General features: G+C 35.8%; 1 protein-coding gene and 1 long non-coding RNA gene across 3 annotated transcripts in view; one reads left to right on the forward strand and one right to left on the reverse strand.

Annotated features, from left to right (window-relative positions):
• The window catches only part of LOC308201187, a 43,951-nt gene extending 34,503 nt beyond the window's left edge, over positions 1-9,448 (forward strand). Inside the window, exon 3 of the long non-coding RNA XR_013956110.1 lies at positions 1-9,448. This exon is cut by the window's left edge and continues 22,470 nt beyond it. This is a non-coding gene — a long non-coding RNA (uncharacterized lncRNA).
• Positions 9,449-9,580: 132 nt separating this feature from the next.
• VPS13C (vacuolar protein sorting 13 homolog C) overlaps positions 9,581-18,202 on the reverse strand; it is an 89,313-nt gene continuing 80,691 nt past the window's right edge. For both annotated transcript variants that reach the window (XM_080607977.1, XM_080607976.1), the window contains 4 exons: positions 15,925-16,016; positions 14,497-14,620; positions 14,137-14,220; positions 9,581-11,234 (listed from right to left, as the gene is read on the reverse strand). In XM_080607977.1, coding sequence (XP_080464103.1) covers positions 11,133-11,234; positions 14,137-14,220; positions 14,497-14,620; positions 15,925-16,016 — 402 coding nt within the window. In that variant the 3' untranslated portion in view covers positions 9,581-11,132. The remainder of the gene's footprint in view (positions 11,235-14,136; positions 14,221-14,496; positions 14,621-15,924; positions 16,017-18,202) is intronic.

Here is an 18,202-nt window from a genome sequence, read left to right on the forward strand (position 1 = left end):
CCAAGTTGTGTCTAAAGTACAGCTTAGATTCACAGCTAGGAGAAAATCTGATTTCCTGTTCCACTATTACCTTTTTCACTTTTTCTCTGTCACACACTTGGACAAAAAACACTAAATTTTGAAGGTTTTGTGATGCAACAAAAGAGTTCCATCAACACACTGGATTGTGGAAGACCAATGCTTCACCTACCACGTTACTATTCTTGTCCCTAAAGCAACAGGAGAAGGAGAGAGAAGTCTCTCTTGTTTTGACTTCAATTTTTAACTGAATCCTAGCTACTTTCCCTCAAGTCAGTATGTGCCAACATATTTAGGCTTTCAATAAATTTGCTCTCTCCCCCATTGACAAAATATTCTATTTATAAAGGGTTGCTTTCCTTATTAATAAAAATATTGTAATATCATACTCTTTCTTAAACACTTTCGGATACTATTGTTTAGAAGGCTTAAAAACCAGTGCACTTGTTTGTTCACTCAGAATCTTGGCTCAGTATATTCATTCCATTTTGCAAGAAATTCTTAAGTTTTAGACATTTGTTTCCAATAGGATTGGACATACTCAAGTCTCAAAAGCATTTCCAAGATTTTTGTGCTGCTAAGACGGGGAACCAGATTTCATTGAGCAACAGGTAGGAGATCTGGATAGCAAAGCATCAGTCTGTCTTCAAATCCATTTCTTGTTAAAAATAACTAACTCTAATTTGACATAATCCAGCAGAACAAAGATTTCTGTGAATCCATATACTTTGACTAATGTTTTGTTCAACAACTATTACTGCATCTTCCGTTGTCCCACAGAAAGCCTCCAAGTATTTGTTAGATGAGTGAAAGGCAAGATACAATAAAAGAATCTATTTGGCATGATTTAGTTTATGAGCATCAGCTAAAATTAAATTGTGTAACAGGGATTAATATTTTCTGATATTTATAAAACAAAAGACCTCCAACTATCTTTTTTTTTTTACAAGCACACCTGCACTGTCAATGCAAAAAAAATCACTTGAACAAAAATATAACTTCAGTTAACAGTATTTAGATAACTGTATTTGATTACTTGACAATTTTAAACAACAAATATGAGTAGTTACAAGAAGCACTGTAATCATATTTGCCTGATGAAAAACTGAAGTCTTTAAGGGTGAGGCTTTAAAAATCACCTAAAAAATTCTGCTGCAAGTCACACCTCAAGTCTGAAGCAGCATTAGTAACTGAACAGTAGTCCCAAACTAGTACTGCAGTCCCTAGTTCATCCTTTCTCAGTGAAGAATGCCTCTGTGAACCTGCTGCAAAGGGAAATTTTAAATTATTTTTATCAGTGGCTACAGTATTGCTTATAAAGTGGTGAAGATACCTTTAAATGACCATCACTGCCACACCTCATATCAGACCACACTGTAATCCACATTTCAGAGTGCAATTTCCATGGAAAAATTTCAACTAGTTTTTCAGTACTGCTAACTTTCAGGACGAAGCTGAGCCAACTTAACAGCTTGTCATCATCCAGAGGGAAGAACTAAGCCCTTCCTTTCCCTACTCTTCCCCTCCTTAGGTAACTCAGCTGAGGTACTAACCTCAACTAACTAACTGCCAGGTAGTAACCTGGCACAAAATTATTCCAGCACAGGGCTAGTGGAATATGCCCTCACTAAACGTAATCCACTCTGCATAATTTTTTGATTGTATTTAGGTGTTTATATCACAGTATTTAATATATAGACTGAGAGCAGTATTTAACATGCATATTTTCCAACCTTCTACTGTACGTTTGAGCTCAAGGTTAAGACGACTGGCACCACTTTAGTTTCTTCCCAACATTAAATCATACTGCTTATTTGTATTTACACTCAGTCTGTATTTGAACTATTAACATCCATGTTCCCTACAGGTTACAAGAAGCTGAAGAAGAGCTATTGCACAAAAATCTTACACAGCTGTCCTCTGATCAATTGAATATCGTCTGTGTCAAGCATACTAATATTTACTGGATACACAATGCTATACTGTATGAATTTGGTGCAACTCTTGCCAAGATGAGAAATGTAAGACTGCCTTCTATTTTCTTGAGCCAAAAGCATATTTGGTGCATAGCTGCGCTGATTGCTGTAAGCAATTAAAATAAAGGATGGAGGTTGTTCATGTGTTGTTGACTTAACTATTGTATCACAGTAATCTAAATGCCATATTAGATGGATAATTGAATAGTTTCCTCAACAGATGTAGAAGGATTGGTAAATGGTGTACACCTTGTGCTTAAGAACAGAAATTACCTTTAAAAACTACAGGTTCTCATTCTGATGTACATGACACAACATGAAATGACACAAATGTCACATCATGACACAACAGAAAAGTAAAGAAAAAACAAGAGTTACACAGGTCAAGTCTCTGATTGGCGATACAAATCACTGGCAGTAACATCACTACTCATTCTGACTGCTCAGCCCCACCACCGACACGTGTTGCTGGTGTTGCTTAGACCACTGGAGTTTCCTCATCTGATTTTGTGTTTGGTTCCACCAGCAATGGGCTTTACTCAACTGAGGATGTGGCATTAACAGGAATGAGTGGCTTAGACTGCATTTTAACTCTAGAAACCAATACTGATTCTAAATGCCTTATATTGCCAAACTATGGCTTGTTCCAAGCATCAGAGTCCACAGAAGGACCGATACAAACAGTAAACAGACCCACGATTAATATCAGTACCTCCTTGCCAGCACTGGTCAGGTTGCTTGCTTCAGTGGTTTTAATACCACTTTAGCCATATTGTTTAATGTTTATTATTTGTAAGCATGGCTCTCAATGTGCTTTCAACTATGTTATGCATTTCCTGGGTCTACTATATAGCCTAAATCCTTACATAAGGGAGGGTCCCATAACTCAGGTGGAGGGCAGAGACAAATGGACAGTTAGCTCTGAAAAAGAGGTGCTCAGAAAAAAGAACATCATGTTACCAGGCCTGTGGGCACTTCCATATACTATTTTTCTAAAGCAGTTATTTCTGTCTCTCAAAAAGAGGCTTTCAGAAGCTCCTGACCTATTGAGGTTTCTACTTTTTTTTTCCTTCACTACTGTCTTCGTCCATTACAAACATCTAATTCCTCCAAAAGCCTCTAGATGAGTCAGGTAGGTGACACATGAATGACCAGGAAGAAATGGGAGGCCATCCAAAATTTGTTACTCAGCATATGTGAAGTACGCCACTGCCAACACAGCCAGCTCAGTCTGCCCTTCAAACCTATAGAAGCCATGAAGTTTCCCCCAAAGAAGGTTAGAAAAGGGAAGATGAGAGCCCAGGATACAATGTCTAACAGACCTCCTATACTAAAAAGGCTGTGCTAGGAAAAAATAAAATAAAATCATGTGTTACTTGTTAGCTACCCAGGATACAGTAGATTGGACACAAAACGTTACAAATTCTTGTCTTCTCGTGGAAAGGATCAGAATAGCTGGGCAAAGACTATAATGGTAGTAAGGCAGCAATCTTACTGCATGTGCTGGCAGTAAGCAAGCACCTTCTCTGTCTTACCTTTCTTCTCAGTTCTCAGCTCCTGCCTGCAACAGAAAGTAGCTGCCTGCAAGCCCTAGATACTACAGGGTTAGAAAATTGTGAGGGATGTTGTGAGGGATGACAAGGAGGAACTGATCAGCCTCAGAAACAGAGGACACTATGCCTGATAACATTAGAAATAATGTTTTAAAATGTTTACTTCCCTGTTTACTTACAGCATAGTTTGTCTTTCATGCATAAGCACTCACAGCAACTTTTTCTCTCAAATACACATTTTTTCACCAGTAGAAATACATGACATAGCTACTATTTTTAAACATTTAGATAGCCTTACCTACTTTGTGTTTTAGGTATCTTGTTCTGTAGTAGAGGCAAGAGAATCTCTACAAAGTAGGAAGAGGAAGGAAAAAAAGCAGACAAAGAAAAGGACACTTGCAACCAACAAAACATACACAAAAAAAGCAAATACACTAATAGATCTTCAATTCTTGCATGCTGTAGAGGAACCTAAATGCTGTTCTGCACTCTCCTGGAAGCTCAAGTATAAGAATGGCTCCTACATCTGAACTACAGAAGTTGAGTGAAGACTAAAGTAGCTCATAGTGGTAATCTGTACAGTAAGAAGTGGCAATCATGACCCAAACACAGAATAACATTACTTACTTTTTCATTTTCCACTTTGTTGGCAAGTATTAGTCAGTCTTAGGTAGTTTTTAAGCACTATTTGAAATAGATATATCATAGAGCAAGCTCCTCTATTTAGGAAGACTAGATTTACCTTTATATGAACAGTGCAAAAGAAAACAAAATCACATTAAACAGTTTTGACTTCTTGGGCTGCCTTATCTCTCTCTGAATTTATTAAAAACACACAAAAAAAGCAGTACATACCTTATCACAGTCTGTTATGCAGCCATCTTCAGATCAATTTCTGCAATTTAACAGCCTCATTAGCAGAATGAGCACTTAATTAAAAACTACACAGGAAGGTTTTACTCTAAAACATTAAAGAAATTTTTACGCACGAAAATTGGCATCAATTCCTATAGTACTCTATGGACAAGTAAGCATTCACATTTGAATGAGCTTTACATTATATTTTCAACACTTCTAAAACTTCAGGCTTGGATCTACAGTCGGTAAAGTTTCTGACAGCCTCTGACATATAGCTCCATGCTCTGCATTTACCATATCAACTAGGTGATTTCAACAGTACAGTATCCAGGTGGGAGGAGGGTGGGCAGAAAAGAGAAAAGACAACAGCAGTAAAATATGAAGGACCATTCTCCCACCTTGTGGATAACTACTGAAACAACAATTCGCTGTAGCACTTGATTTGTAACATAGGAACTTATTGTCTATGGATTTTCACATATGAAAACATTTTATATGATTTTATATGATTTTATATGAAGACATTTTTTATGAATTTCTGCTATACTACAGCGTATCAAATCCACTTAGAATTAATTGCAAAGGTTTTTATAGTACATTTTATTTGTAACATCCCACAAAAATTTGGAGAACGTGTCTACTGTTTTGATGCTTATCAGCATTGGTTATCAACTACTCAAAGTTGTTTTGCTCTGTTTAAAGTCTGCAGAATGTCTCGCATTGGACAGAACAAAGTTAACTGACTGGGGTTCAAATTTAAGAGAGATCTGTTTCTTCAGGACTGTCCCCCACTGACAAGCCTACTGATGTTATCATTCTAATGTAAGAGCAATTGTAGAAAAATGCTCCCCCGCAAGTTTGTTAGAATGTCATACTATACTTGCATTATGCCTTATTCTTCGATTATATTCCTTTCAAGACAGGAAAATGTCAAAAGTTGGGTTTCTTACATGTAAATTATTGACTGAAGATATCTTCTGTCTTGCTTTTACTGATAATCTGCAATAATCCTATAGAATCATGTACCAGTATTTTGGGACTCCTTAAGAGCATTTTAATCCCATATCATAGCTCTTTAAAAATGAACAGCAAACTTATTTCCAGCACGAAAATGTAAAGCACAGCCAGAGGTAAACAAACCTAACAGAAAGCTTTATAAGCACAACACAGTCCTTGTAAATCTTCTAAATCAAGGACAGATTCATTCAGGACCATATTTATCAGAGCAGAGACTAGAACCTGCACAGCTCGGTGCTTTACCTATAAAGCTTTTATTATATATATACATATATACACACTCACACACACATATATATATATACATATAATATATATACTGAATTTATTCATTCCTAATGGAGAAGTTTCAAATGCCTAGAAGTATGCCACATTGTACAGTACATCACCACCTTTCCTATTTTCCAAGTCTTTGTTTTGGATAAGTATTTTTCAGAATCATACATCCTTACTATGCTTACCTTTGATAAACAGTAGAGTCTACAAACACCCTGGGCACACACAAGATGAACAATGGAACTTGACTGCTGTCATATTATCAGTAAAGAGGATTTTCGGTTTTCCATCTGCTGACTCCAGTAAATGTCTGGGAATGTCTCTGCCTCCCTGATTGAAATCCAAGCAGAAATTTCTTCCTTGCTAAAATTCAATACAGTTACTCTTCATAACTAGATGAGGTATTTTTCAGTACTGATGTAAAAGGAATTTGTAGCAGGATTTCAGTACATCAAAACAGCTTTTACCAATATTCTGCCTTTGAAGAGTTAGCCATTTTATGGATTTACCACCATCCTGCTTTCACTTTCTTTAATTACCAGCTAACACATCTAAATTATGGGGTTCCTCCTTCCCCTCATCCCAAATGCAATCTGAACACTAAAGATTAGATCAGGAGAGAAACTCTGAAACACTGTAAAATAGGTAACAAACTATATTAAATCATTTTATAAGCAGAAATATCCTTGTTGACCTGTAGAGAAATGTTAAAGTGAAAACAAAATGTAATGAATCAAATGATTTGAATTTACAACTTCCTTTTGATAGGTCAACTCCTTAGAGTTATATCTCCTTTCACACTTAGGCTTTTCTCACCCAGTTAAGTGAGGTGAATAGAATAAGCTACCATCTTAGTTGCTTAGTTGATGACAAACATCTTGAAAACTCCAAAACAGAAGTAAATTGAATCCCAGAGATAACAATTTGTGAAGTCTAGAAATCTGCATATTTGCAACATCCTTACTGATTATGCAAATGAGATCCACAATCCAAGGTGTGGACTTGCATTAGGAAGCATCAGTAAACTGAAAAATATTCATGCATTCAGAACACACATTTTCTCTTACATCTGCATGTCTAAATCTTTTTCTTCAACCTGCACTTCATGTGCTGTGTGGCATCATATTCTTAATTGGTAACTGCCCTCCCTCTCAAAAGCATACCTTTGTCCAGGATATTTTAATAAAGAAACTATAGGTTTGATTTTTCAAATGGAATCTCAGGTTGTATACAGTGATTCTCAAATCCCTCCACTTGTTTCTTATATTATCATTTCTGTTGAAGCAGTCAGTCCACTGGCATCTATTTGAAGTTAAGTCTTCACACTCAGATTTGAGTAAATTTGACTTCAGGAGCTGTTGAAAAAACAATTTTGTCAAATAAATGGTAGCTAGCTAGTTTCAAATAAAGTTTCTCAACTCAGTTCTCTCCTTTAAACTTAATTTTTGATTGTTTAGCTGAATTTCTTGATTTATCCCCTCCCTCAACTTCACAATTAGTAATTTAAGAGACTATATTTAATCTCTTATTAATAAAACACTCTCTATTCAGTGTGCATAATAAACCAAACATTCTTCCAGACTGCAAGGGCTGAGAAAATCGTTAATATCAATAGTGAAAAGTGTAGAATTGTTTTGGCAGTTTTAGTTTAAGTTAACCCAGGAAACACCACCTCTCACTTGTTTTTTTCCCCTCCTTTCTAAAGGTATTTCAAATTTCTTACTGGCAAAGAATCACAGAACAGCTGGGGTTGGAAGACATCTCTGGGTTTAACAGAGTCCAACCATAGTCAGCTACAGCAGGTTGTCGAGGACAATGTCCAGTCAGGTTGTAAGTATCCGTAAGAGACTACACCCTGAATGTTTTTAAGAGAGAGTGTCAGGGAGGGGTCTTTTGTTTATTGTTGGTGGGGTTTGGTTTTGTTTTTTAAATTTGCTTGGTGTTTTTGAAGTTCACTTTAGTAGTTTTAAATGGCTGACTTACCCTAATTCTATAAAGAAAAACATCACAATGACTGCATAATTAATCAACATAGGGTTCCTTTAAGAGGAGAAAGTCTGAATAAAATCTAGACTTACCAGTCTCCAGATTGGACAGAAATTCATTGAAAACAAAGTAATAGTACTTCCTTAAATAAATAAATCAATAACTAAAAATCCACAGCACCACCCTCTGAAGAATCATGGATACCTTTTATCTACTCTGAAACCTCCTCGATAGTTTTTTGGATTTTTTTTTTTTTTTTGGAAAGCATTACATGGTTCTAAGACCATAAGTAAAACATACAAGATTGTTTGATTTTAATATCCGTTTCTACTACTGCCCTTCAAAATGATTACTAGATCGAGATAGCTCTCCACTGAAGAAGTGCATGCTAATCTTCACCTAGGAGGACTGAGAATGCTGGGGGCAGGGGAACTGCATGGCAGAAAGGAACAAGATAGTTGCATAAGGGAGGCTATATCTCAAGCAAGAGACGGAAAAAAACAGCTGCAAGGACAAAACAGCCATCCAAGTCATGGAAAGAAAAGCTTTTGAAGAGCCAGAGAAACCTATGGTCATACAAAAAGCAGAGTAATTGAAGCAAAGCAGGGATCCAGGCCATAAGTGCATGGAGTTCTGTTTTAGCTATCTAGTATGCCATGTCTTGTAATTAGTAGAAATTTGGTTTTTGGGACAGCAAAAACTTCCAGGAGCTCACTGTAATGAAAGGTCTAGAAAGATCTCAGCAGTTTCGCCCACTGGTGTTCAGTAGCACTGAAACTCTAGAGCTTCATAAAAGCATAACATTTACAAGGGATGGGAAATCACTTTGTTGCAACACTGCAAGGGTGCGCCTACATCTTTGAGAAAACTCACTTGGCACCACAGCAGCTGGTTGAAAATTCATCACTAAAGATTCTCTACCCCAGCAATGCCTCATTCCTACAGATCACCCAAACAACATGTAATTCATTCACTGTTCTTATGCTTATATACTTAGGTATATGAGTCAAGAGACTCTCCTCAGCCCTAATTCCCTCAGCCAGCACTTTAACAAGATGGGAAGTTTCAGAAAAAGGACAGAAAGGGAACAGGGCAAAAAAAAAAACTGACATCATCGGACAAAACCTAGATACAGACAAGGGCTGTAGAGAATACAGCAATGCAAAAGGCTAGATAAAACAACAGAGCAAAAGGGGGAAGGACGCGTTAAACGGAAGACTGAGGAAAGCACAGGACAAGAATTGGAAACATACTAGACCCAAACAGCTATCTTTATTTAAACAAGAAATGCAATTTCTTGTGAAGCAAGTGATCTCTCATGTCCTCCAGAGTGCTTGGTCCAAGCGGTACAGAAGGTCATTCATTACCTCAGCTAGAAGTCCTAGTGACATCTACCACTTCAAACTCAGCTAGCAACACAAAATGCAAAGGCAAGCATTTCAAAATCAAAAGTTCTTCTTTAAAACCCTACTGCTTCTTCAAACTGCTTTAAACAGAAAGCTATTTCACTGTACCTAGAGTGAAATACAGTGAGAAAAAGAATCTACTCTTGAGAACTCAAAGAAGTAAATAACTGAAGCAAGCAGAAGACCAGAGCAAGAAATGTCATCAGAATTGTTTTAAGCTTCAATTCTCCATCTCAAAAATGGCACATCGTAAACACAAAGATACACAGAATTGAAATCTACTTTCAGCTAAGATTAAAAGACAATACATACAGAACCATCCCTTAAATGCCAGACACCAAACTGAAGGAAGCACAGGGCTGCAGATAGCTCATGAGGAACACTAATATTCCTTTTTTTTCTCCCATATTGTGACACTGAGACACAGCAAACCAAGAGAATAGAATGCATTTCAAAAGCACCATCATTAAAAACAATTCCACAAATAATTGCATATAAAAATTTATTGTCAATATATATACTTTTTAAACACAAGGCTTGAAATACATACAACCTAGGCTGCTAATCTCAATGTTTAAGCAGAGCTTTCCAGAACATAGGTGATATTACAGACAAAGGTTGTACCACGTTTATTCCCCTTGGACTGAACAGGATTAATAACCACATGCATACAAGAGCAATAAAATCACGGCTGCAGATGCTCTCCGAAAGATATCTAATGAAAAGGTACAAGTTCAGAACAAATTTATAGAATCCAACAGCCCTTAACTATGGACAAAGTTCAAAAATCCAGGCCTAGCTCTCATGATAGCTACACTTACAGAATAGATCTATGCAAGAACATCGCCAGTTTTACTTTGAGTTCATATCTGTAATTATTATCTAGTATAAAATGAAATAATAATAAAATACAAAAATCATTCATTGATGGTTTCCAAGTGAAGTAAGATGGAACGAACAAATTTGTAAGAGTAAGCACACATAAGAGCATTTTCTGTACTTGAGAGCCAAAGACTGACAGCAAGTGTTGTTAGTTTATTGTTCACTGAACTAAAACCCATTTGATTTCCTCATATAGTCCATGACCCAGTTACTTGTGCGTAAGCCTTGTGTTACAGAATTTGTCTCAATTAAGTTCGCAGGATTACTCATACCATAGTATATACAGGGAATGTTTTGAATATGCTTAAGTATCTTATTAAACTGTATTTTAAGGGTCTTCAGAAAGAAAAACTGCAACAGAAAATAATACATCAGAAGCATATTTTAGCTTAATTAGATGGCACTTTTCCAGTGAAATAGCTATACACTAAAATATTGCAAACTATTTTGATTTAAGATTTTGGCACACAACATTCTCACAGTACAAGAGTGTACTGTTCCTCCATGGGAAGGTCTTTAAGCTACAGTGATATAACCAAAATCATATATATGCTCAAGACAGATAAACAATATTTTCTATTTTTAAAGTGCAGATTTTCATTTACAGTGTAAATGACAACATTCCGAAGTAAGCATCCCCACACAACAACCTATTTCATTCATTAGTCATTTTTATGTTACTCCAGTGCACTATTTTTAGGATACTAAACAGACACAGAACAACTTAGAGTAGTGAAATTGTATACACTTTCTTAAAAATAGAAGTTTTTGTTTCAATCAGTCACTAAGATAAGCACTTCAGTTAGCAAAATGCTAGAACCACGATTACTACAACCTATTTCTAAACCTTAACCTTAGAGCGCAAATTATATAACTATTTTATCCCGATATTAAAAAGTGCAGAAAAGGTAGTTTTAGAGTGGGAAAACGTTAGCTAAAGTTGTACTTTTTAGGCTTTGATGCTTATTTTAGGTTAATTAAATCCACAGTTTTGGCAAGACACACAGGTTTTTAAAATAAAGTGTTTATGGCTGTTAATGTCAAAGGAAGACCTCAGATATTTTAGCTTTAGTTTCTGTAAAATATTTTCATGTTGCTTCTAATCAATTTTAGGCGTAAGATTGCATACCAAAGGTCAAACCCGACAAATCCAGTTATTATCAAGATAGTGTTTGTGGTTTCTTCAACTGCAGTGATGCTTGCTTCACCAGCTTCTGTTGTTTTCTTGTTGCCTGGGCTTCCACAATGGCAGAACAAATGTTCTGTAAAACAATATATTGAAAGTACAAAGATTAAAGTTTGCCACCTGCAGCAAAACCTACACATGCACTGGCTAGTTTATGTGCCTTAAGTTAAATACACAGCTTCTGACTCACCTACATAATATTCAACACAGAAAAAGCTTCAGTGATGTTGTCAATCTGCTCAGATTTTTCAAGTAGCTGCATTAATGATTTTATTCACACTTAGCTAGATAAACCTTCCTTAGGCAGCACCACAATGCAAGGGCTGTGATCTTAAATAGATAAGCAAGTGCCTTTTCCAATACTATACACTCTGAAGGCTTTCAAAGTCAGGCCGTTTAAAGGTCCAGCACTATACTAGCCCAAAAACCAGGAACTACAACCTGTACTAACATAAAAGCACTGTAAAATACCAGTTAACATTTAAATAGCCATTTTGCATTATATGTAATATTTGTTAACACCAACGAAAGGATGTGTTCCCTCTCTTTTTGCTTAATTTCCAAGGCCTCTCAAATAAATAGAATCAAAGGCATCTCAAATAAATATAGTAGAATCAATAAATATAAATAGAACCAAAGGCCTCTCAAATAGATATATACTGACCAAGTATATATCCCAATGTAGTAGATGTCCTAACTAGCACGTTTCATCCCGTTCCTTTCATTATATATTGTTTCTAGTGAAAATTTAAATACCAAAAGAACAAGGGTATTTTGAAAAAAAAAGTTCATATCAGATCAAATTTAACAGTATTTTCTCTTCTAAAAATACATAAAATACTGAGAGCCTACACCTAAAAAGTTTCAGTCTGAGGTGATAGGGCTATAAAAAGAACTATGTTCGGGCCAACCAACCAACAGATTTTCATTATCATTATCTGTAAATGTAACAGAATCATTCGTGATAATGAAAGGAAGATATAAATGCCCATGCTTTTGTCAAGGTTTACAATGAAAAGCGCTCACAATAAACTGGATAGATAGTTGCAATCCACTGAAGGATACATTAGAAGAGAAGCAAATAATAAGGATACAATTAGAAACAACTTAGCTGAACAAAGCAGTGCAACAACCCAAAAAAACAGGTCCAATAGTTAGAAAAATTCGTTTCACAACTACCTAACATTAAACTTATGTTATGCATAAGACATATCCATAATATTAACATTATGATATACCTCCAGTCAAAGAAAATTAATGTCACTGCCACACCCCCTCCCGCCCCCAAGGCATTTACGCAAGTACTAGGGTAGTTTGGATGGTCAGCCTCATTTTACCTGAATAACTCTGGCATTAAGAGAAAAGTGTTGGAAATGCTTGTGAGGGCAGTTTTACTCCTGATTTCAGTAAGACAAACTGATTTATGTAACAATGAATATGAGAAGAAAGAGTAAGTTAAGCTGGGTGGACAGACAACATGCATCAGAGTATACTTGAAGCATTTCAAACATTTATGGATTGCTGGTAACTCATGGAGACTGGGGAAAGATTCAGAAGACTAAAAAACAAACAAACAAAACCCGTGTTATTTTTATAGGGGACAGAAAGAACAAGGAAGCTACAGACAAACTTAAGTTGATCTTGCAGACATTTGTTTCATGTTTTTGTCACTAAGAGCTTCACAGAAGTCTTAAAAGAAATGATAATTATCTGTGAAGCACACTTTTTTGTGGCCTCCTGTCAAATTAGGAGAGTTTTCTAAGTGGGATCTATGCAAAGAAAGGAGATGTAAAATTAAGAGTAATGCTAATGAACTCATGCTACTGAAATCCACAAAAGGTAAGCGCTAGTGTTCCACTTGAAGACAAATTTATTAACACACACAAGCCAGTGTAACAGCAGAGAAATATGTAAATAAACAGTAAAAATTTTTAAAAGAGAATGAAACAAAAAAGTAATTTATTTCTCTGGTGTTGCCTACATTTTTGTAGTTGCTGTTTGTTTGTGTTGAAAGGATTTACACTAGCGAACCAGCTGCATGATTTGGAACACATGCCAAAAGAGAAGCCTAAAAAAAACTCTTCAGACAGGAGATGGTGAAGGAATAGTAATATACACTGTTCCAGTATGTAAAGAAGTACCTTCAAATGATAGCAACTTTTTTGTCCCCTGTCTAGCCTGCGCTTTTAGATGGCTTGATCAATTTCATAGGAGGAATTTGGGCATATTCTAGTTTTGAGTTGCCATTTACTCAAGCTACTGTTTCACATGTGCTTACAAGATGCTGTGGAATTACTTTACTCCACTGTGGGGACTGGGAAGAATTCATTGTCTCTTATAATCTGACACAGAACTACAAGATATACAGTTACCCAGGTAGATTTTTCTGTTGTTTAAGTACCGTGGAATTTATGTAAACTGTTAGTTTAGCTTGTGTGAGTTAGCTAGGAAACCCAGCCATACATAAAACAAAAACACTCAAAAATCAACCTCTCCAGCATCAACATGAGCAAACATTTGGAAATAAACAGGAGAAAATGGGCAGAGAGTGAGAAGGGGGGAAGGAGTCTGTCATTCATTTCACACAGAGGTACACTTGCTGGGTTAATTCAGTCATCTTGAAATAATGAGGAGGTGGCATAATTCAGAGGTATGTTGACTCCTAGAGACTAGAATGAACTCAACCTAGCTCATTAATTATTTGAACTATTTTCTATTAATGAGTTATAATACACAAAGCATAAGACGATACCAGCTTTAACGTTAACTTGTCATCGCATTTACTCTCTTGAATGCTTCAGACTATCTTACCTCATTTTCCTGGTCAAACTCATTTTCAACAACAAATTAAACAGTCCCCAGACATAGCACACTATTCTGTAACTAGTCTGTGAATGTTACTGTTTTTTTAAACGTGCTGAGCTTCAACAACTACTAACAATATCATAAGGAGAAAGAAAACAGAAGAAAGAAGATACCTTTGCTGTAGATTCATCCTGAAGTTGAATTGCCTTTACGCATTCATGACCTACACTGTCCTTCCTGTGGAACATCCTTTGATCCTGTTGCAGAGGGGAACAAAAATGTAGTTCAGGTGACTCATAAAACAAGAATGCAGAACCTGATACTTAAATGGCTTGAATGTCAACTTCAGTTTAGATTTCCGCATGGTCTCTGTCCAACCCATCCATAGTTCCAAAAAATACAAAGCAACTCCTACCTCATAGCTCCAACGTCAGCGGTTAGAACCCTTAAGCAAATTCTAAGCATCTTTGGATTACTAAATAAGTAGTGTTAAATGAAATAAATTAATTTAAAAAAAAAAAAGCTTTTCTTACCAAAACAGTTATTTTTAAAACACTTCCTTCATAGGTGGGACAGCGTGCGAAGTCTTCAAATAAGTAATCCCACTCTGTAGTTAAGTGACCTAAGATTTCAACCTCCTTTACATATATCACTCTCCTGTTCAGAAGAAAAACAAGTCAATACAGTTTCTCCATGGGACTAGAACTTTGTTAGAAAATGAAATGAAATCCAGAAATATGCTCAAGAAGGCATTTTCTATGTGGATCAAAACTACCAATTCAGTAGCAGTAGAACAATATTTCTTTAATATACACACTGAGATGATAACTTTGTCCTTAGGACTCGTAGTGGTCTGTTATCACACGGTATGCACAGGGCAAGTTAAGTCAAAACTCACCCATCTCTCCAAATCCAAACATTTTTCTAGAATTGGATACTACAGGGTCATCAGTTAATTCAAATCTCTTCCACAATGCCAGCCTCTACCGTTTCAGGGCAGCCAGCAAACTGAATACTAACTATATATTGAAACAAGTGCAAAGTAGAAATGGATCATCTGGCAGTCCTAATTACATGTTACATTTGCTAACTAGCAATCCCTCTAACATTTCAAAACTCCAACGTTAGCTGTCACACTAGGATCAAAACAAGGGGCAGTTCTGAATGGAATTAAACTAGAACTTTTAAACATGCCCTTATCCCAATTGGGATAAGAACAGAAATGCACATTTAGCTGAAGCTGCAAAAAACTAAACCACCCAACTATTATAAAAAGACATAAGTACTTATCTTAAAAACACTGTTCTGGTGCAACATGAATTATGAAGTGTGCTAGTTGTTATAAAACAAATTTAAGTGGAATGTCTTTCAGAGTCTCATTATGGGTTAGACCACCTCATACATGCAGGCAAGGGGCAGAAATTGGTGACATCTGGGATACGGAGAAGAAACTATGGGCACCTTCTTGTTATCTAAACATATTTACAAAGTTTTGAGTCCTCAAACTGCATCCGAGACTAGTAACAACTTACATTCTAAATACTGCCTGATGGGTTTAATATTTATGTTCATACTTGAACAAGAAAAGCTAAGACTTCACTTAGAGTATCCTTTAATTAAGAAGACTGTACACATGCATTAGAAAAACATAGTTTTGACTACAGACACTTAACACAAACTAATTTGAAACATCAGAAACAGAAAAAGGAGTATTTCCCTCCACTATTATGAAACGGTCATTGACCTCAGCGTCAATTAAAATAGCTTCCTGAACTAGCATCTTGTATCAACATCATTGATTGTCATCTTACATTTTCCATAAAGGAAACAAATTATAAAATGAAGAGAACCAATAAGGAAAGTAAATATGCAGACAATAGCTACCGCTTTAGACTAGCCAGATGCCTGATCATGAAGCTGAAATGAAGAGAAGCCCTTAGGAGGCCTTCAAAGCTAAATACCTATTGGTAACAATAAGGTTTGCCCTTCTGCCTCTTGGAAGTGCACAGTGATATCGGTAGGTTTCTTTTTCCAGCTTTCTGATGTGCAATTTCTGGAACAGAAAATGAAGACATTTAGACCGTAAAAACAGAAGTCAAAGTGGTGCTTTCAATTCAAAAGCCTTTTTAAATGTCACCTAGTTGAACTGGTTCTTTAAAAGCAGGCTAATCAGTGTTCTCACTCCTGAAGTTGAGTCAGTGAAAGGTCTGCTCCCTTCCCCTCAAAAGGGAGAACATGACATTGCAGTGCCATTAGGCTATTCACCTAGCTTGAATTTTCTTTTTGTGCTAATTGTTTAGTAATTCCTATTTATTTACTATATCCTATGCTGCAGACTTGAATCAAGAGTGAAAATCCTGTGGCAATACCTTTTGCGAATACAACACATGGCCCAGACTTATAGAAATATACAACCAAGTTACACTCAATACACCTCAAGGGTCATGCTTCTAAAGCATTGAAAAGACATGCTTATTCGATATCTCAAGTATGTAAGGAAGGTATATGAAAGTGTAGATCAAGCTACTCATCCTCGCTTTCTGTTAGTCAGCTATAACAAATGATAAACCATGAACAGAGGTTTAAAAACGCTTCCAAACAAAACAATAAAGTGCTTTCCAGCTATTTTTAGGCTCTTCAACAATTTTTCACTAAGTATTTTTCTAATTTTTTATTCTGTATATGCTATTTAACTGAAGAACAGTACTTTCTAGAACATCATCAGGTTTACAGTATCCCATCAACTGTCTGTAACTGGAGGCCCCAAAACTAGTCCAATGATCTTCAAAGTAAAAATGACCTTTGGTTTTCAGTTTACTTCTGTTATTGAGGAATTCAGCCACTGTGTAAAAGTAAATCTCTCAAGTTGTTTCTGACAAACTCGTGAGAACATACTTGAAATGAAGGAGGAAGGAGAAAATAAAATCAGTATATTTTTAGTTATTCCCTGTAAAAATTCATTTCCTTCTTAATTTCCATAGCTGAATCTATGACTTGATTCCACATTTATCTGTCTATGGTCAACCATGCAGGCTAAAAACTCCATATAGATCAAGTAACCAAAACGGAAGGACCTGATGTCAATCCAGCTTACAACAAAATCAATTAAAGAAGCTTCAACATTTACTTATATTTGCATTTTATTTTTGTATATTTACAGGTTTAACAAATGTTTTAAAGCATCATCATACATTGCAACAGAACCTAAAAAACACCTTTAAGCTCAAAGGTGGATTCATGTTCTACAGATTAAATCAACAGCACGTTTTCCTGGATTTGATCCCTAGGCATGTGATACTTTAAAAATCATTTTAATTCAGAAATTTCCAACAACCAAAAATATAGAGTCCCCATCTTCTATGGAAAAATATCACTGTCTGACTATCTTATAAGTTTCTGATGCTGTAAAATAAACATGAAAGGGAAAAATGCCACAAAAGACTGCTTATCTCAAAGTCTTTGCATCTCTTCAAATCACAGAAAGACAGCAGTATATCAATAAAAGAATATCAACTCACATTTTATAACCAAAGCATAGCCGATGCAGGTATATAAATAAATACAAATAAAGAAATACAAAAAATATCACCATCAAGACTGCAATTCAAAGGTTGAAACCCATATTCTGAATCTTTTTGTTGGATAAGCAAGAAGTGAGAAATAACCACGTATTTAAATAGAAATTTATTCATAAGGTTATTTCTCTATTTAAACTCCAAGCTTTGGTGATGAAGTCTGGTTTTGTAACTTCAGAAACCATCCTGCTAGTACTTTTAAATTTTATACATAATACTTTATTAAAGTAAGAATTTCCGTGGAGCTCTCTGCCTAAGCAATGCAGTATTTGTCAGAGCTGCATCAATACTCCTGATACAAATTCAGTGTGCTATGGCAGTGTGTTTTGTAAAAAGGGGGTTAGGGCACTTGATGCAAATTACTTCATGATCTGAGAACATTGTTAAAATTCAAGCATCTTTATAAGAAGCTTTTATTTTGATGAAAATATTACAGCACTTTGAAGAACTTTAGTTCATTTTCCCCATGGAAAAGTCATGAATTTAATGATGTATAACGTATAAAAGCAAGGTGGTTGGAAAAGAAGGGATATTGAAACAACATTTTAATCACCAAGGGAAAGTCACCTTTAATTTGATAGAAATGACCAACTGTAAATGTACCTGAGCTGAGCTATTAGTATGGCTAAAGCAGCAGGCTAGAAGCAGAGCTTTCTGAGATGAG

The sequence above is a fragment of the Anser brachyrhynchus genome, assembly GCF_964034855.1.
Source record: "Anser brachyrhynchus genome assembly, chromosome: 11".
NCBI classification, from domain to species: domain Eukaryota; kingdom Metazoa; phylum Chordata; class Aves; order Anseriformes; family Anatidae; genus Anser; species Anser brachyrhynchus.